Source organism: Hesperophylax consimilis, chromosome 6 (assembly GCF_061612785.1).
Source record: "Hesperophylax consimilis isolate HC1 chromosome 6, BYU_Hcon_1.0, whole genome shotgun sequence".
In the NCBI taxonomy this organism is placed as follows: Eukaryota; Metazoa; Arthropoda; class Insecta; order Trichoptera; family Limnephilidae; genus Hesperophylax; species Hesperophylax consimilis.
The window spans coordinates 34,075,282-34,097,964 of NC_142841.1; the positions used below are offsets into that span (position 1 = coordinate 34,075,282).

The following is a 22,683-nucleotide window of genomic DNA, read 5'->3' on the forward strand; positions in this document are numbered from 1 at the left end:
ATATAAGCATTATTTTACTTTATTTTAAGCATATTCACATCGTATAATATGGATCAGTTGTAGAAACATGTCTGGACGCGAAACACAAAGCTGGTTGGTTGCTGGGAAGTAAATTATGAACATTTATAAAAGTGTCTTAACTAAATACTTAAACGAAATATTAGACTCTGAAAATAGAACCGAATTTTTTTGCCGAATTTGGACTTCGCAAATTTGTTCATAACGTGGCGAGTAATTTGCGCTCCCATGTAAAAATGTCTATTCATTCAAAAGCAGATTTTACTTTTAAGAAGTAAATGGTGATATTATAATGCGAGATGCCTATTTACTGTCAGATTGATTTATTGACGAATCACAGTCAGCTTCACCCCCTTCGTTCTTCAACAATTGATTTTACCCCTCGCCATTATCTTCTCGTCTATTAATTCCTATGTCTGTGCCCCAGACCCAGTTTGACTCGTTTTGCTTCGACTGCTTTATTGTCAGTTTTATGGAGTCATCTCTTACTGGGAGGTTCCGGACCCCTTTTGACCATTTTTGAGCATTATAAAATTAACATTCTTTATTATTGTAAGAATAAAAAAAATACTTGTAATTCTTGCGTCCAGAAAAGTATGTTTATATTATTCTCTTATTTAATAAATCACAACAAAAATTTTCTTTCAAGTCAGATTTAATTAGTAATTGTATTTTTTTAACTTCAAATATTGACTTATACAATTTTTCAAAGAAACTTCACTATCTCAATGACATTTTTCTTACTTTCTTCAAGCAGGTATGTAGTATAAGAAAGTTTAAATAAACAACTGTCACATTTGAAAAAAAAAATTACTGATCCATTAAAACTACCACAATCTTGAACCGGAAACGGAACATACAAAAAAATTTACAGACAGAAAAAGTAAAACAGTAGTAAGCGGGTCATATTGTATTAAAAACCACAATTATGAAAAATGAAGCAATGCGACGATTGCAACACATTGTAAGCACGGGTAAGCGTTCTGCTAAGGAAACTGATTTCATAACAGCAAAACAGTGCATACATAAAATAAATCATATCAAAGGAATTAAAAATATATATATTTTATTAGTTTGTAAAGGAATTTACAAATACGGGACGAGAAAAATGATCAGTAAGATTTTCTGAAAGAAAAAACATCAATCATGCAAAAATCTCCCGTGTACCATGTCAAGCATTTTTTTAACATGCCCGTTGAAATTAGTAAAATTAATAACATACAAGAAATGAACATTATCATCTTCGGGTAAAATTATGGCAATCATTTTTCTATTTATTTCTTAATTTTCCTATTACGCAGTACAAGAGTTCCAACTCACGCAGCGAGTGAATTAAGGGATTTCAACTCCTTATTTAGCCCAAGCATTCCAAATATCTACCGATTTATAACAAATTTCTCTTATATATAGTTTTTTAGTTCCAAAAAAAATGAAAGTTATTTTTTAAGACAATATCAATACATTTTTAATGCCGAAACGCTAATTTTATTTTATTCCATCGATAGAAAAAATCACTGATTAAAAACACGTTTTGTTCTGTTATTTAATTTGTTATAGGCATGAAATCACAATGTATCTTTAAATGCAACTAACGCATTTGTCGAGAGATTTTTGCTCTATTTTAAACAAGTTATTAAATATTTCCCTCCAACATTCGTATTTACACATCTCCATTTCAACCCATCTTTGAACGCTTACTACGGAGCCTTAAGGAATAATTCTAACCAAGATATTAATATTTTTTAGTAATGGATACATTTTAATTTAAATGACAGTATTTAGTTTCATTTTTATAATTGCCGTTTTCATAGTTCAAATATTTTTTGATGATTGAATTATTAAAATATAGCGGGGTACGCGTGACGTCATATGCACCTAGGATTTTTTTAGGTTTACAGTAAGGCCATTCCGTCACTGGTCGGTGTGAAGTCAACAAATAAAATAAATAAATAATCAGACAGAACAAAAAAAAGTGGATACCATTGAAACAATTTGTGTATCACAGTAGAGACCGATGTGCGAGCATTTGCCCGCATTCTTTATGCTATTGTTATTGAGGCTGAAAAGGGAATAAAGAAGTGTACAGAAAGGTTTGTTGACCTTTCAAATCTGTGCCAATTAAAAAAAATCATTTTATAAGTAATAATTATTAGCCTGAAACACTCATCCACATTGAAAAATTTCCTGATAAAAGATACATGACGCCAACGGGACATGAACCCGTGTCCTTTCGATTTCCGGTCGACAGCTCTGACCACTGAGCTATGGCGGCTTATCTCTTATCCGCGAAATAATTCAATATATACTAGTGTTTCATTCAACAATTACTGCTTGCTACATTTTTTCACCTGAAACAACCAACTTTATGTTATAATGTATCTTTATCAGGAGATTTTTCAATGTGGATGAGTGTTTCAGGCTAATAATTATTGCTTATAAAATAATTGTTACCCTTTGTGGTATGCATAAAAAATTTTGTCTTAAACATTAGTTTACCAAAAAATAATAATTAAAAAAAAATCAATGATATCTCACCCTCGCGATACCTCGAATCTTTCTCTCTTCTATCTTGCTCCATTCGTAATTCATGTCGAAATAATTTAAGCTTCCATTTCATAATCTTACTCTACGCTTACATAGGTATTGCATTATTTTTAGATCTCCTTTTTCGCAATTCGGTCGTACATGGTTGTGATTTTAGATTATAATGGCAATTTATGCTATCTTCAAAAACGTAATAAATGTCATAAAACACTTCACTTTTCCGTATATTTTTCTGAATAGTTATATGCACGTTTTGTCAGCAATACAGTTATAATAGAGATGTGACAAGATATGTGAGATGTGTGACGTAGAGAAACAAAAATCACGATTTTACGTGGCATTAAAGTGTCACGAGAAGAACAGAAAATCGCATGTGCTATCAACAATGAAAGCCTTCTAGTAATGATCCCATTAAGCCTCCGTTGTTCCATCTGAGCTTGCTCAGACTTACATTTAAACGTGATTCATTTTAATGTTTTATCATTTTTTAACTCTACAATTAGAGGACAGATTTTTGACGTTTAAAAATAGTCACATTCAAATACCGTCGAGTAGCATAGACATCAATATATGTAGTACGGAATATTATTTCAGTACAAAATTTCAGTTCACATATCTCCAAAGAAGAGATATTATTTAAGTTTTGAATAGCAGAGAAAAATAGTATTGATGCATACGGATCTATATATCTGTACCTCAGAAGTCAAAGATCGTTTATCCAATTTTATGTGTAAATGAGTTATGTATGAGACCTTTTTAGATTTTTCCGTATCTTCACAGATGCGTATAAAGATGGTTGTCCTACGACAATGTGAAACTATGTTAGGTCAACATAAAAGATCTGGTATCCCCACAATGTTCAAAGGAAACATTTTGCTATTTCCTCTTTTCTGAACAATTTAAAAAATGTGACAAACAGCCTTTGACTTCTGAAGTACAGATGTTATTATAACACTGCCATTTCACTTATTTTGCCTTCTTAAACAAGAAATGTGTTTACTAAAATATCACATATTTCAGCGGGAAGAATTCAATGAACGTAAAAAAGGTTAAAAGTCTTTTTCGGACTTGTATCTGCTTTGAACTGGTGTCTCGGTACAAAGCGTATTTAAAACCCGTCCAAGGATAGGCGCAAAGGCGTATGTAAGATGAATACATATACAATTGATTAACAGCAATGTTTGTGAAAACCTTATTTATAGAAACTGATATAAAGTGGTTTTTTAACATTGTTTATACAGCCAAAAAGGGTTGTTTATCTGTTGCATGAACTTGAAAATTCTTTTCGAATTTCATAATATTTCCAAGGTATTTTAAATGTGCCATATATTTCTTCTTTTTGAAGATGTCCTAAACACACCATTCTATAAACAATATAAAATTATTATTTCAGATTTTTGTATTTGAAATATATACCTTAATATTTATAAATTGGAATATATTAATTTCTAACATGAAAAATATGATTAAAAAAAAACACTTATATAATTTCTAATTCCAAACGTCGAAAAATTGTAGAGCATAAGAAATTTAGAAAACACTCAAATTTTATTTAGGAAAGCTGCAAGAAAATTGACACTTCATTTTTATTTCGTTTTTTAAATAAATAAAAAAATTTAAATAATTCCCAGAAAATAACTAAAAAAAACTCATTTTAATATAAACGTTTTTTTCTAGGATTTATATTAACCTAGACATGCATCAGACATTTATGTTATTAAAAAAATTCTTATTAAATTCACGCGGTAATAGTCAATTAATAAATAATATGCTCGATTCAACTTCACTTTTTCAAAACGGGAATTTCAGGTGTCAGTCTGCTGAAATGCAACGTTGCCAGCTCTTTCGGAGTACGTCAAAGAAAATTTTGATTAGTACCAAATCAAATTTGAGCTCGTATTGTCTTTATTCAATGTGTTACTAAAACACCTTTGAACGGTTGTGAAGTGTTTTGTTTATTAGTTAGGCTGAAAATGTTTAAAAATTTAAAAAAATTGTTCTTATAAAAATAACTTCAAATTAATATTTTCCTAAGTAATGTAACTATCAGAATAAATTACTGGTTTACTGAAATGCGTTATTTTAAATGTGATTGCTTTCAACGAAAATACAAAATCTATACATGATAATGTTTTTCTGTTTGCAAACTCCAATTTAATTTTACTAATAATCAAAATGTACTGATTTTCTTTTCGTGTCTATTCGCTACCGTTAACCTTAATAGTAATTCGAAATAAATTAATACTTTGCTCCAATTTCCCTCGAAGAAAAAGAATTAACCCACGATGACAGACCATTACTCGTTACTTTAATAAAAAGTACACTTAAAAAAAACACTTGAAATTTCACGTGAAATGCTTTAATTCAAATGAGTCTAGTGTTTTTTGTTCACAGTTATGAATGTTTGAAAATGAATATTGGGGTAAGTACTTTTCATTTACTCAAGATTATGTGTCTAACAAAACCATTGATTTCTTTGTCATGTATGAAAAAACAGAGTCACTTGAAAATTCATGTGAAAGGTTTTATTCTTAATTCAAATAAGTCTAGTGTTTTTTTTTATTCTTATCGATGTTAAGTACTTTTCCTTTGCTCAACATTACGCGTGTAAACAAAAGTAGGGAAATAAACCATTGATTTATTTGTCTAGCATAGGATTTATATAGACTGGACTACTTTAGTTATTACGTTATTATTCAGTTTGACGGACATTAGAAAAACAAATTTAGTGAATAGATAATATTGATGATAGCTGAAAGTATAGTAATTAAACAAAATTTGCTCCTTAAAGTAAAAAAAATAAAAACGCACATCTGATTTTTAGTTACTTTATTAAATACGATATTTGGAAAATTAGTTTAGGATTTTACGACAGACAAATGGGTTAGAAGCCCGTGGATAGTAACAATAAAATCCGCATTCTTCTAACAGACACTACGAAATATGGAATAAAATAAAACTATATTGCCTACACACTCTATAACACTCTTCCAGATATGTATAAAAACAGCCAGCACAAACCAAAAATTCAAAGTAAGGCCTTAAAATTATATTTTTTAAAACATATAAAACGAAAATACGTAATTCTTGTCGCGTTGTACTTTGTTTTGTACCTTTCTCTCTCCTTTTCTATCCCCTGTATTTGTAATCGAGCATAATCTATATTTACCAATGTATTAGTGGGTAAGTACCTTCTTGTAAACTCCTATCTTGACTCTATGCTTATGTGTATATCCCTGTCTGTTTCCTTTTTTATTTCTTCTTGTTTGTTCTATCTAACCTCCCTTTTTCTTATGATTATTTTTGTACTGGTTCGTATGTGAAACTTAATGTTGATATCTAAATACAACTGAAAAATTGAACCTATTAACTCACACATATGTATTGTAAGTTCCTCTCGTCCTACAATGAGTTTTGTAACTCATCGGGATTGTTCTAGCAAGAAATAAAAAAATAACAAGCACTGTAATAATAGGATTCATCCGAAAATGCCGACACTCTGTTATGTCACTGTTACATTTCCAAACATTAAAGCAGCATATAATTATATATTTTTTCTCAATTGAATCTCGGAAACTCCGAAAACACTTCATGCGAGCCAAATCGCTTTATTTGATACGTCATTTATTAGCTCATCCATTGTACGATCTATGAAAGAGAACAGATTTTCAAATAATCTTCGCATTTTATTTCATTGCAAATAAAATGAATGTCAGAGTTTTTGAGCAACGGAACTCACTCTAAAATTAACATATTTTTAAATATATTGTCATCAAGAAAGTCGTCATCAATATTTCAAGAATTTCAGATAAAGGGTTTTATCATCAACTGTAGTTAGTCATTAGTTCATTAGAATCCCGATGACCAATGGACCAACCGTTGACATGTAAGATAAATGATAACAAATTATTATAAGCAATAATTAGTCGCCTGAAATATCCATACAAATTGAAAATATCTCCTGTATAGTTGTTTACAGGTGAAAAATATATAATAAGCAGTAATTGTTGATTTGAGTACTAGTACATATTGAATTGTTTGACGTATATTAGCCCGGACCGGACATCAGAAGGTGCGGGTTCAATTCCCGTCGGCGGCATTTATTTTTATTCGCGAGATATATTCAAGCTTTATGGATATTTCAGGCGACTTATTATTGCTTATAATAATTTGTTATCATTTGTGCTATGCTTAAAAAAACCTTGTCTTATAAACATTATTTTATCATTAAAAAAAATAGTAAGATAAAAGACTCCTTGTTCCATAGGTTTTATTTTTTTGGCTTCACCTTTCAGGCCTTCGGATCAATGGATGGCGGAAAAGAAGACGAATTCATATTTTAATATTATTTTTATTTGAAAATATTCAAATCAATTTATAACAATCATGTGACATTGAAATTAATAGACGAGCTAATCAAAGGCAGGGGAACAAACAAACTTGCACGGTAGGCGGCGTAACCGTCCCACTTTCGGTGATTTTTCAGTAAAATAATCTGAAATTATACGGGCAAATTTTTTTTTTATGTTACATTTAGTTATAATAGTGACGTATTGCCCATCTCACTAGGTGTGTAACGCCTGTGTTGATATGGAAATTTACTGAGTGGTTGTTAACTAGGTTTTAGCTTACACAATATTGTGAAAATGCCAGATAAATTAAAATCACTATTTTTTTTTTTAATTAAACAATTCAAGAATTAATGTAGAAGATGAAGACGAAGCGAGAATAATTTTAAGCAATTAATTAATAAAATTTCAGTTTAACCAAAAGGCATAGTATACATATATACATATACACAGTAGGCACAATTTTTTAATATTTTATGAAATACTTCTAATGTATATTCTTATTGGAGGTATTCAATGATTTTAATTTTAAAGAAAGATTTGGTTTGTTTGTTTCTAATGTCAATAGGTAGAGAATTGAATAGCTTAATAGCATTGTATTTAAAACTTTTTTGTCCATAGGAGGTTTGACGAACTGGGATGTTTAAAGATTTTAAATGTGAATGTCTCATGGCTCAAGTGCTTATTCGTTCTTCATACATATGGGTATTTTTAAATTGATGAAGCAGGAAAGCAGGTTTTCAGGTTTTCAGGTTTAGAACATTTAGGACGGGTTGTTTCGGAGAATCTGAACAATTCATCAAATTTCAACGTTCATTTTCGGGTTCTGTGAAAGACTTATTCAAGTCCTGTTTTTATATCATTGTAGGCTATTTGCTTGACAAAACTGAAATAAAAACAGAACTTGAAAAAATCTTTCACAGAACTTGAAAATGAACGTTGAAATTTGATGAATTGTTCAGATTCTCCGAAACAACCCGTCCTTAGTGTCTTAAAAATAAGATCAGTACTCGTTCTTAATGGGACTTTTAGAATAACCTTCAGAATTATTCATTGTAATATCACCATTCGGTGCTCGAAAATAAAATCTACTTATGAATTACTAGTGCATTTTACAACGTTAGCCGTATAACATTGTAAAGTGTATTATTTACTTCAATACTGTGTTATTTACTTCAATACTGTCTTATTTACTTCAGTACTGTATTTTAATCTACCGTATAATTAATGGCAATAAATAAAATTAATTTCTAAGAAAAAGTATGAGGAAAAGAAATTAAATAAGATCCCCTTCAGAAAAAAACCCAGAGTCGAATGTCCTTTATGTACGAAGCAATTTAAATATTTGTCGAATTACTAAAGGAAATAATAATAATATCAATAAGTATAAACATGAAAATAGCTAGAATACATAACAATTAGATAAAGCTTGGGATTCTCATAACCTGCCTCACTAGGCTAGCGGCTAGCCTCTGTTGAGGCAGTCATTTAATAATTAATAAAAACATAAACAAATTCAAAATTAAATTGCCGAAATATGTAATTGAATCATACTAAAAAAAATGTTTTTTCTTGACAGGCCAAGACGTTAAACAAAACGTCTGTAACCAAGTGGGTTTTCCGATGACCCCATGATTTTTCTGTCTTATGGGCTGTTAAACTATAGAAACCCCAATTATTCAGTTAAATATTAATGGTAACTTATGTATTTGGGCAGGAATAGGTAAAAAATTAAAATTACATGTCAAGTATTTAAGCTAATATAAGGAGGATAGTAATTTTGGGTACTACCTACTCCCCCACTTGGCTGCGGGATAGTTAATATAAAATATGAATAAGGATTGAATTAGGACTTATGTAACCATCAAGCCACCAATAAATTAAATAAATAAAAATTGTAGGACTTAAATGATACACGATGTTATTGGCGTCATATCAAGATCTTCAAGAACATCAGAATTTATAATTGTAATAATTTGCCAAAGAAACCGTGAATAAAGCGGCGATTATCAATCTAATCATGAACAAATAATAATTCTTACCTCTGACTAGGAGCAAAACAAGTGGGTGTTGAATGTCACTTGAGTAAGCAGTATCGCTTCGAATGTCTTAATTACAAGGCATAGCCAGACACGTAACTTCTTTCATGATCAATAAATAATACAGAGCTCAATGATGATTTAACAAAAGCTAGTTGACATTATAATAATCTTAAACGATTTTTACGATCTCTTTCCGTTTTACTGTGTCCTAAGTATATATTGTATGTAACTATTGGCAGAAGAAGTGACGGATTTTGTAATAATAATAAAAAGTATCCCATAAAAATAAAAATCAGATATGTTTATCGGAGACACTATCTAGGTTACTAAACAATTCTGTAGAACTGTGTAATCATTCAAAAATATAGCTGCCAACATTATGGGATATCGTAGTTGCAAGATAATATTGTCATTTCTTCAAGATTGATACACTTAAAACTAGAAGGCAATTGACTGATCTCATATGTTTACATAAAATTATTCACGGTCAACTTGATACTACATTATGTCTTAGCAATATTAAAATAAATGTCCCCAATTCGCATTGTTTAAGGCGCCATAATATTTTTCACCTGAATACATTTATAAATAATATCGCCTACTTTAGCCCTCTGACCCAGATGTGTCGACTATATAACAAGATAGAGTGTGCTGAAATAGATATTTTCGTCGATAATTTGTACGGATTCAGAAAAAAAGTTCTGGCGCTATTAAAAAATATTAGCTAATTCATTGTGTCAATTTTCTCTCTATGCATACCTCTCGTATTTCTTATGCCTCTTACCACTTGTAATAATGTATAATGTAATGTGTTACTTGAGCGAGCTTGTATATGATTGTGTATTTTATTTTTATTTTTTGATGTTTTTGTTTTCTAATTGCATGTATCTGTATTTAATTGTATGTATCTGTATTTAATTTATTGTATCTTTATTTAATTGTAGATTTTTGTAATTGTACAATAACTGAGTTTTTATAAGTGGATTGTTCTCACGTAAGTGTGATCATCTGTAAAACCCAGTATAAATAAATAAATAAATTTTTGATTTTGAAAGAAATGACATATAAAATATAAGTCCCAATTATAAGTGTGCCACAGATCACGAATTCCACTTGAATTTCTAAAAGTTAAGGCGATGCACTACGTAGTAATGCAAAATCATGTGTTTTTAATTTGAAAATTTGGTCGCCTAGAAATTTTTCAGATGCTTTAAATAAATACAGCGAGTATAATACATCTTGGCCTTTGAAATAATCGAGTATTTTTTACATAACTCTTTTTATAAGCCCAGAAAAAAATAATTTATAAGGACTATGAAAACTGATTTAAAGTTCATAATTTCATACTTACGAACCGATTTTCGGTTATGATTTTATTGTATAATGTGTCAAATTAAGTTATTTATAAAATGATCGGAATACATTTAAATATTTATGCCTGAACATCCACAAAATAAAATAAAAGGCACTTTTTGGCCATGTTTTTTTCTTGCCTAAATCAAAACAGCTAGATGGTGTTAAGCGGGAATTTAAACCTTATCGCCATCTACGTAAGGGTTGTTATTGATAGCGGCTCAATATAAAATACTACACGACGTAGTGCATCGCCTTAAGTATTATTATTATTTAAGTAATTCCCAGTTAAGACTGGTATCTTTTTATTTTTCGGTGTCTTGTTCTGTTTCATGTTTCGTTTAGATTTATTAGTATTTTATTTAGTATCTTCTTCTTCCATTGCTAGTTATAACCTTTAAAAGTTATTCCAATTAAATACAAATAAATTACCTCAAGGACGCTGTACAAATTTTACTTGGTAGGATTTATCTTTTACAGTAGAATTTACAGGCTAGGGACATACTTTCTAATAAGCCGGAGGTAGTTATAAGGCTTTGTAATTATCCACAGCTCGATTACCCGTGTTTTGCGTAAAATTCTAGTTGTTAGGAAATGATCGAAGTAATTGGATTCGGTTTTTATTTTTAATTTGTCAAAACGACCCTTTCAAAACATGTATGTAATAATATTTTACTAATTTTTAAATAGCCATGACAATATGTAACGTAAGAGCAAATCTGCATGTTATTTGATAGCTTCCTTATATAAGGAAAATCCGACACTGGAAATGAGGAATAGTTATGTGAAACGTTCCGAACGACTTTAATAATGACGTATTTATTACGTTGCTAATAATGCTAATACTATTACAAATCGCAATACGGAATTCAAAGAAGATGTAATGTTGTTTACACTCGTGCGTAAAAATATTTAGTTCTCAGATGGCCATATTTTTAGATCTGCTCGGGAAAAATTTAGCTCCCGCGCATTTGCAGCGTTTCGTTAAAATTGTTGAAGGTCGCATTTACAGCTTCATCTCCCTTCACTTCACTTAGAGCAACAACATCATAATCGGAACATCAGCATCTAAGAAGGTTTCGGTGGCTTTGTTTTTTATACAAAACAACAATTTTATTCCCAGATTTATGTTATTTTACACAAGTGACCTTAAAAAGGGAGATGGTCATTGTTTACTCGATATTTATAAAAACCACTCCATTCCATTTTCTACCCCTTTAAGCAGTATTTTGATACTTTGTGAAATTTTGAACACTTGATTTCGATAAATTCTGCATTGGGCCCGGGAACTTCAGCTAATATTATACACTCGTAGATTGGCCTTCAAAATTCAGTAACTTTGCACGACATGGTTTTAGCGATGTTTTGTGTTTATTTACTAGACTAGATTTGAATAACTAGATACATTCCAGCCTTTCTCTTCCAGATCCCTTTCCTAACAAGAATTGATAGAGTTTAAATGAATGTTACGACTGCAGAAACGAAACACGAACCAATGATTCATTTTGTTATATGTATCGTTGTTTTTCTCTCTGTGTTATATTGCATTTGTTTAAATTATGACGGCATCGGTTTAAAGTTTAAAACATCGCATACAATAGAATAAAACATTATATATTTCTAACTATAGTGTTTCCTGTAAACTACGTGCCAGACTGTAAGGGACTCTATAGTATTTAGCTCACTCTGGAGGAAATGGTTTAATCTGTCAATTATTCTTGGAAAACATTCATTATCATCTCGATGCATTCCCCGAATTCCAATACATCAAAGTAGTGACACCCGCAGACCTAAATATTGAATTCTACCAAATGAGAATCTGAACGATGAAAAGTGACATAATTACTTATAATATCGATGGTGTTATCACATGTGTTAAGTTCAGTTTCAAGTAAAAACAATTGACATTACTTATTTCATCTAGAATGGATAAAAAACAGATATTCACATTAATTTTCTTGCATTAACATCTTAAAATTAACCTAGAGTATTCTTAGAAATTAAACTTTAAAATTGCACTTAACACATGTGTGCGCTAGGCTATCGATGTATATATATATATATATATATACACTATGCACATATATTTGCTAACATATATTTTATTACATTAACGTCGGCACAAAAGGAACTACTTTTCCTCTGGCATATTGACAATTATACTTCTTAAAGACGCTGTCAAAATTCGTATTCATTTTCGCTTTGCAATAAAATCCAAATAAATGGAATATTTCTAAACGCTTCAGAAAAATAAAAACTGAAATGATATGAAATCACCTTTCAAGGTTTAAGGCTTTGCGGATCTCCACATTTCTCACATACGATCGTACATGGTTTTACCACACATACGCCTCAGAGATCTCATTTCTACAGCATTCAGTCTACTTTCATCCTTTCTCTGCCGGCTCCATGCCTCTCTTCCGTACATCAGGGTAGGTTCCAGCACTCCATTGTGGACTGCTAACTTCGCTTCTTTGGACATTTTCGCCAACTGCGTTCAGTCCTCCATTAATGGAGTTACCTGCATTTACTCTTCTTTCAATATGTCTGTCAGCCTTCCCATCTCTCGTAAAGTTCTATAGTTAACTTCTTGATTTAATATTAAGTGTAGTGTTTTCTCTTTCTAACACGGTTTATATTATATTGTTCACTATAGAGTAAGAGAGACACAACGAATTTTATGAGACCACATGAGCCGTTCCGAAAAGCGAACAAATTGATTCCATGTGTAACAGCTATTTGTTCGCAAAACTGAACAAATTAGCACGAGGTGTTAAGACGAAGCTTAATGCCAAATCAATATTTTGGTAATCTTTATAACGAATTGGTGTACATTATGAATACCAACAAAATATGCTTTAGATAAATTGAAGGTATTCCTATCGCTTCGCTTGAGAAGCCTTCAAATAAAATAAAAAAATTACTCAATAAGAAATATAAATGCAAACTACAAAAAAAAAATCTATAGAAATGTAGGAACGCGTAAAGGAAGCAACAATTTCACTTGATAAACTTTTTTACTTTCTTATAAAATTATTTACAAAATAAATAAAAAACAGTTTTTTTCTTGAAATCGAACGTTTCTAGGGTCCTTTTGTCAAGCGATTTTAATGCCTATTACCTACTATATAAGGTATACTAGGAATATAAACATTTTTGGTTTGTAGCTTCTTCTTAAGGTGATCAGAATGTGCAACTCTTATCAATAAATAACAAATATCGATATAATACATAGGGTTATATTGGTTTTAGGAGTCGTGAAAACATGTCATCAACATTATATTGTTCTTTTAACGATATAATAAGTTAATGACCATTGTTACAAGTTAACGGTGTTGCGCACTCGTTAACCTTAATCAATTAACAGCAATGATACGAGAATTGTGGATTCGACCCATAGAGTCATAGAATAACTATATAATGCTATAGATGTAATCTAGCCAGGTGCATGAACTTACAATGTTCAATAAAATGGTAAATTTGAGGAGATCCATATGAAAAAATTGTAATCCCTGTAAAGATGGTACCATGACAAATTATTAAAGTAATTATAAAAAAAACATGTACCTTCCTTCCCATTAGCAACATTGTTAACAGTATCCCGAGTTCAAAAAATTGAACTGAAAGACCGGAAATTGGTCAAATAAGCCGTAACAATAATTCCGCATTCTTCAGATGTGTATCGCTCCATTGCTTGTTGTCAACTAATTCTCTATCTGTCTATAGTATAAATGTCAAATCACAATGACAATTGACGCCATTTGCAAAAATTATGGAACAACATTCACATTATGACATTACTTTTGCCCCATCTTGTAAGTTGGATCAATAAAATGTCAAATTAAACTATTATGTTAGTTAGGAGTTTAACTTGGAAAATTTTAAATAAAATGCTCGTTTTATTAACCAACTGATACAACACGAATAAATTTAGACAGAAGGAAAGGGTCTAGTAAATAAGATGAAACGTTAATTATTTATGCACATGGTAACACCTCGATTTCATGCACGAGCTATTTGAAAGCATTTCCCAATTAGGCGCCAGTCGGCAAGTAGAGATGAACAAAATCGCGTAATAGACTAACGATTTATTTATCTAACTGTGTAGTTTTTCGAAATCAGGAAGTATGTATGTTATAGGCCGCATTAGCATAGGCTAAAAAATGTACAAACATTTTTTTATTATTTTGAAAATACTAAAATATAAGCCGTCTTAGTAATTAGTTTATTAGGTTTAACGTTGGTGTGGTAAAGCCGGCCTTGAGCCTCGTTTAAGACCGTTTAAAACATACATACGCTGTTCCGTCACGCCGATTGCTTTTGACAGGCCGTGTGCTAACCAATAGTATGGTCAGAATTTGAACTGTACAGTTTAAATTCACACTCGTCAGCTATAACCACGGAGTGCCGTGAGCCGTACAATCGCAAAAAAAATGTTCGTCCTGTCAAAACCAATGTGTGTACTATCACCGGTTATTTATCGGAATAATCCCTTAAACGTATTTTATCGCAATACAAAGTGCTACCGTACAACGATCACCGTTCCAGTGCTGACAGATGATTCTCGAGATGCAGATTTCGTTCGCCACCACCGGTAAGCTGACTGTGAATTAACCTTACGAATTGTGTTATCGCATTCGCATGTCATAAGCCACAGGCGTTATCCATGCTTTATCTGTGTGGAATAGCCCTTTAAAATACGGCTATCCCAACCCTTGTTCGTTCCTAGAACACACGCCATGGAACTAAGACAAGGTTTTGACTGTTTCACGCGTATAGTGAAGGGGAAAAAATAAAATTTAAAACTTTTTATCAATACATAAACAAAGTTAAATCAGTTTTAACCATCAATGTAGTACCTCTGAATGAACTAATTTTCATACCATTTCACAGCAGAAATCATTAATTATGTAAACCAAGTAGTATACTAGTGCGACAACTCATTGCTACGGAACCGATACCGGATTATGCATTGCGTGCAACTGTCGTCTCGTCTGCGTGTTGTGAACGAATAAACAAATGTAGGTACTAAGTTTTTCATAGCAATTTTAATAAATCGTGTAGGGTATTCAAACCTTAATGATGATCTATTATTTTTTAACATTTAAATCAACCTCAAAATACAGCTAAGTAAATTTTTCAAGATTTTTTTATTTTCATTTTTATTCAATTTTGCAAATTAAATTTTTTGTGATTTTCTCAATTACCGTACTAGGCTCATGCTCGTATTGTGGTAGTCGTACATGATTTAGATTTTAATGTAAGTAAAATATTATTTTGAACAAACAAATAATAAAACATATCATGGAAAAAATACATATTATTATATAAACCATAATATAATAAAAAAGATTAAACTGAATAGTCAAAGATATTTTAAAGAATTGAATAGAAATAAAAAATATATATATCAAACTTGAAGAAGTACATGCAAAATTATATCAATATTTTTGGCAAATTAATCGTGGTAGGTATCTATCTAGAAGAGTACATGTTTACACAAAAATTGAAATTGAACTTTTTAATATAAACACATTTTTTACAAGAGTGTTGTAAACTTTTAAAAAAGCTCATCCCATTTCAAATATATTATGTTGAACAGTGAACACTGATAGTAAGAATTGTCGTTGAACGAATGTGGTTATTTAATATTAAAACTTAAATGTTTCTATATCATTGAAGAAGAATATTATACTAACAAATCTAAACGAAACAGAATAAGACAAAGAAAATAAAAAAGATAACGGTCACAACTAGGAATCGAACCCTGGATCTCATGTCTTCCCGGGACAGCTTCTATACCACTCGGTCATTGGGACCTAGTTATTAAATGATTCTTTTAAGGTGTTTACTTACAAAATTGCAGGTAATTTTTTTTACCACGGGTCTACAAATACTAAATACTGCCCTGATTATTGATATGATATATCTTTATATTATATATTTATTATAGATCTATGACGTAGACCACATGCGAAGTATTATGCTATGTATACATCCGCGAGCCGAACTGCCGATGCCGAACTGAATCTCAACTTATAGGAAAGAAACGAAGCAACGCCGCTTGGTGTTGATTAGTTCCTTTCACATAATTCGTGGTACGGTTCGCGTTTCGGTTCGCAAATGTATACGTACCCTTAGAGTTTGCGTAAGTCAATCAGTAATTGGTGGATGAGTGTCAGACACGAAAATAACAGGTTTGAGAAACGTGATAGAAATGAGTGACGTCTGATCGTCGCTAACTGCCCTTTAAAATAAGGTGTTTGCTGACAGAAATATATTAATTTCAAATAATTACAATACGAAAAATACTAATTTCGGTTGTGATGTATATCTGGTTCAGACGAGCAATGAAGTAGGTACCAATAATATAATAAAATGAGTTGTCATTTTCAAAATTGAAGCCGATGTGTGAAGAATTCAGACTCTCCTGTGATATTTTTCACGGGTCTGCGCTGGTATAAAATACTAATTTCTATCGTCTGTGATGTAATTCTTGTTTAATGATCTAGGATTTGTTTTGATTTAAGTTAGTTTATTTTTTAAAATTGGAAGTGACGTGCGAAGAATTCCTAAAATCGTTAACATTACATAAGTACGTACCCTATATTATAATATAAAATTTAACATTAAATTATTTGAACTTACATTTTGAAATTGGAACTGACGCGTCGAGAATTCAGACTATCCCCTGATTGTTCTAACGGGTTTGCAATAGGAAAGAATAATTTTCAAAGAAATGCGTAATAATTTTAAGCAATCTAAACACACTTTAGATGAGTCGTGAACAGTTTTTAACGGAAACAGCATGAATGTATTAAATGGCATAAAAATCCATCGAATTTAATAATAAGAATGTAATTCAAAAGAAAATGAAAACCAAAGTTGACACATACATTCATGTACTACACGAGTATGTTTAGACATTAAATTGGGAAGTAGTTGAATACTTCATACGAGACAATACCCTAAAATAAAGCAAGAATCTTAACGACTTAAGTGTGCGCAAAAATATGCGACGCGCCACCGGGATAATGGACGGACCTGGAGTCGACTTTACCGTAGCAAGCCTAGAAAATCAATCTTTCCATGAGGTTCATTTAAATTATTTCTGATCAACGTATAACAAAAACGCAAATCTTTCTAGAGGGATTCCTCGGGAAGTGACTAATGCATCGTTAAAAAAAATAAAATCTAGTGTTTACCGCTAATTTTATAGATGAAAAACGTTTTAAAATATTTTCATACCGTTTTACATAAAATATTTTAATTGTCTTTAACTGTTTTTATTCATCTTAATTATAAATAACTTACATACGTAGGGATACCTCTAAAAACATTAGAGATTTTAGTAAAACGTTCATCAGAAATAATTGAAATGTGAGCGTCGAGCAAACCCCCGTTATTACAGTCGGTCGCCTTAAGTACGTGTGCTATTGTTTCATTATTTGAGACTGGTAATTAGTTAAGTTCAATCGGTAATGAATGATGCCATGTTTATAAATTGGTTCCTTTGTACTTGAGTGAATAAATTGATGATAAGTGCATTTTTGTGCCTATAAGGATCGATAATATGCAATAAGAGGCATGAATAGACTAGAAGAGACGAAAAGCGTCGGTGAAAAGTAAGAAGATTCAAGATGTGCCAAGAAGAGACGAAAAGTTGCAAGAAGAGGCAAAAAGGGGACAAGAAGAGCCAAGAATAAACTATAAGATACAAGACTTAAGAATATGCAAGAAGAGATAAGACGAGTCAAGCAGGGGTGAGAAGATGCAAAAATATGCAAGAAGATCAAAGGCGAGCCAATAAAATGCGAGAAGGACACTAGAAGAAACAAGAAGAGACAATAAGCCAAGAATTGGACCATAGAATTTAGTGAAAACTTCCAAAACCTAGTCCCCCTCAACACAGTATCTCTTAGTGAGGAGGACTACGAATATAATCAATATCTATTGTACATTACACAATATCTATTGTTCCTTGTAAAAATGTTTCAAAATATGTATATGTATATGTATATATACAGCAATTAAATAAAAAAATAAAAAATATATAATATGAACCAGGAAGAGCCAAAAAAAGAAAATGTAAGAAAAAGCAAGAAGAAGGAAGAAATAAAGAAGAAAAAATAACGCTCAGTCAATTACTTTATTCCTGCCCATCCTAAGTTCTAATATAGGTTTATTAGGTTGCCTGTATACCGAACAATTAAATTCTAACCTACTTGCAAATCAGTGCCCCTGGCGTCCCGGTCGCACCGGGACAGGAGTGCTCCTGGCTGTAATGGTACAATCGTATCATGTCGAGGTAAAATTAGTGTTCACTGATTGTTGTGGCATTTTTTTATTAATATTCTTTACGACAGCGGTGAAACCGTTTTTCTCTACGTGGAATATACAACATTGTATATGGTTTGAAAGCATACTTATAATATATATTTTACACGTATTATCTACTTATAATTTACCCATAATCGAGGGGTTAGGATTTAGGATCTCGACTAGCAGGCCAAAGGTCTAGGGTTCAAATCCCGACGTGCGCAAGAAAATTTTATTTGTTATATTTGTATTATTTCACAATTTACTCATTAAAAATAATATATAATATTTTTGCGGCACGTTCCAGAGTAGAAGTTACTCTCAGTATCGCCCTGATGTAGGACCACCATTCAGAATTGAAACGTTGCTTGAAATGGCTTTGAAAGTGTTTGGTGACCAGATCTGAATAGCCGGGTACTTCCACACCTTCCTCTTCCCCATCTCCTTTACATCCTCATTATCTCCATCCTCACAACATAACGTAATCGGGGATCCCGTAGTCTCACTGGCTCTTAGATTCTTGTGCATATTTAAAAAAAACAATTAAAATATATAAATATATATATATTATTATTTGCGATTAAAAAATTATCGTATATTTAAGTTTAATGGCGTTTACTTAAATAAAATAAAAATAAAAACAATTCAGAAAATGTCTAAAGAATTAAATATAATTTGTATTTAGTTGTTAACAATTTACTTCCAACTTACTTAGGAGACAGACTACATTACAATGAAGACTTCCACATACATACAATATAGAAAGAAAATATTATACTAAAAATATTGTAAAAAAGAATAACACTGAATTGGTTACTATATAAAGGCATCTAAATATATAACTTAGGTCTTAGTGAAATTAAAAACAGAAAAATGGAAAAAATATGTAAGTATGCCATTTTTTTGAATGATCACAAAATTCTAAAGAAATGATTTGTAACGTAGATGGTGTCTGGGATAAACATTTCCGAATTTTATTTTAAGTCTAAATAAATATTCTATTTTTATTGCAACAACTTTTCTAACGACAACTATCTGTTCGATTCCCAGTTGAGACCGTTATTTTTATTAGTAGTATCTTCTCCATCAATGGATTGATGGGTATAACCTTGAAAGATATTAAGTGGTTCCTATAAAATTAATACATACATAATTTTTTTAAATGTCTATCGGTAAACATGTTGATATTATATGAGAAGGCAGTGGAGAAGTTGTATCGATTCTGATTTCAAATAACATACCGACCTAATTTCAAATACGTTTTGCTCACTAACGCGTTGGTACTATCACTGTTATCACTGCACTGGCTTACATCCGAAGGGTTACAGATTTGGAATTCATAATAACAAAACTTAAAAAGAACTTTCACAAGACTTGATCATAGACTTTGAAATTTGATGAAGTTTTCAAGTTCTTGAAACAATTTAGAATCAAAATTACAACACAATAAGTCATCTACTCTACACACTAAAAATATTCAATCATTTATTTATAATCTACTTCTTTATTGTCGATAAAACGTGCAAGTAGTCGATAAACAAACGATTGCAGAATCTTTATTGATTTTGTTTATGATTCAATATACATTCACCACGGCTTTAATGTCAAACAAAAAGTAAAAATAATAACAACATTGTATTGGCCAACTAGCCTATGAAGTTTTATCTTTAGATCTGAATATTTAAAAAAAAAACAACGAGATCATTATAGAAAGTAAAAAAAGAAAGATACGCGGTAAAGCCAGTGAAAGTAACGAAATAGTTTGCAAATATGATAAAGAAGAATTAAATTTTTATAACCCAACAATGGAATATTAATAACATAGCATTTATATAGCGCAGTTTAGTGTCATTTCACTTCAAGTGCGCTTTACTATAACAAACTTAAAAACGGTGATTTTGTATTATTGGTCATATTCTTAACATGATTCCTACAGTGTGCCTTACTCAATAAAGATCTAATATAATAACACTAAATATACAGTTCGTACAACGCGATGACAGAACAAAGAATAACAATAACAACAGGATAGGACAAAATACGAACATTAAAACTAAAACATAATATAAACAGGAAGAGAATCTCCTAAGCAGACAATTGAAAAAATACAATAAGAAGGCAACCGAAACCAAATAATTACTGGAAGTTTTCGAATATGGCTTATTATAAAATATTTGAAAGAATTTAAGATTTATAAATAATTTTGTTTTTAAAGCCCATTTAAATTCAGCCAAATTCTGGAGATCAGTAAGAGCTGAGGGATATTTATTCCAAATGAGCGGGTTTGTCACATGAAAAGAGGGTTCAAAGTAAAAGGCTTGATTTGACCTAGAAAGTTCTATTAAACGATTACTAACATCTAGACGAGTGTTTGTGGATTTGTTTTTTTTTTACTAATTTACAGTTTTATACCGAGATTGATGATATTTTGCATACTTGACCTTGAAAATAACAGAAAGATCGGTACTTACATGAGATTTCCCGCAGAATTTGATATATCTTGATGAAATTTTTCAAGCATGACGATCAAAATAAGAGGAAATTACTGTATCTCTGAGATTTAGAAAAAAACCTCACCATTTCTCACCAACGCTGGGTACTTCAGATAGTAATTATTTAAAATTGTGCCTACCTAGACTCAACGCCAATCGTGAAAAATAATACATATGCTCTCATTAAGTTATTCAATAATTTAAAAAAAACATACGTATAGCATTGAAGGTAAATCAATTTTGTCACACTCACCGATCCCAAAAGTAAGCAATGCCAGAAGAGACAGATATTTCCTCATCTTCAGAACATTCAACATTTTGCACTGTATTGTTTTGTCTGTTTTTAAAACGAAAAAAAATTCTGTGTGATGATAATTTTTTATAATCAAAACATCTCCCTAATGAGGCACGAATAAGTACAAACGTCAGAACACTAACTAATGCAAATTTAACTCTGCAGCAAAGATTTCAAATGTACAATAATAACTTTTCAGAAATGTTTAAAAGTTCGTGTGAAATTAAATGTATTATTATTCAGATTATTATACTGCAAATCTGAGCGATTTTACGACAAATGGTTTTGTCATTTATGTTTTAGATTAAATGGAATTGAGAATAAATTGATTGTTAGTTTTCCCGGTCGAATATCTGTCAAATATTTCGAATAGCAAGCTGATCGCGTCGATTTGTCGAGCTGCGGCGTCCGTACTGCAAACCGCCTTTAGCTGAAGCCCGTGTGAGACTGGGTGTCTGGTGTCAGCACACTGAGTGTCAGTCTGAGTCTATACAACGAAGTACCGAGTACCTACGGACTGACTGATGGTGGACTGTCACATTCGGTCGGATTGACGCACAGGTGATCATCAAATTCCGCGCCGAAACTACGCTTCCGCTCTGAACGGGACTTTCAGGAAAATGGGAGGTTCTCACACAACAGTTTCCGGTCAAATTCAGAATTCGCGGGAGAAATAAATCAAATTAGTGAAACATACTTAGATCAACTCTGCTCTGAAAATGAACAAAAAGTTAATCATATTGCTATTATTTTGAATGATATCAGATTTCATAAATACAATTTTTTAAACTTTTTATCCTTTTCTAATGTATATTAGCCTCCGTGGTCGAGGGGTAAGGCTCTCGTCTAGCAAGACGAACGTCGCGGGTTCAAATCCCGGCGTGCGCAAGTAAATTTTATTAGATTAAGTTGTGTTATTTCACAATTTGTAATTTAAAATAACATATATTATAGTTGCGATGCGTTCCATAATGGAAGATACTCTTAGTATCGCCCTGGTGTAAGACCACTATTCAAAATAGAAACTTTGCTTGAAATAGCTTCACCCGTGTTTGGTGACCGGATATGTATAGCCAGGTACTCCCCCACCATTCTTCCCCATCTCCTTCCACTCCCCACTACCCTTCAGCCTCAAAACACACCCCAGATAGAGATGCCACAGTCTCAATGGGTCCAAACGATTGGGAGCAGTTGGGACTCTCACGCGGATTGATATAAAAAAAAATAATAATGTTGCATCACGCAACTAAATTAATATATGTTACGTTTCT

At 31.4% G+C, this 22,683-nt stretch overlaps 1 protein-coding gene across 1 annotated transcript in view; it reads right to left on the bottom strand.

The window, feature by feature from the left end:
• Nucleotides 1-21,836, bottom strand: part of CAH6 (Carbonic anhydrase 6) — a 104,127-nt gene extending 82,291 nt beyond the window's left edge. The window contains exon 1 of the mRNA XM_089632926.1: nt 21,371-21,836. Within this exon, the coding sequence (XP_089489052.1) occupies nt 21,371-21,434 (64 nt within the window). The 5' untranslated portion in view covers nt 21,435-21,836. The remainder of the gene's footprint in view (nt 1-21,370) is intronic.
• Between the last annotated feature and the right edge of the window lie 847 nt (nt 21,837-22,683).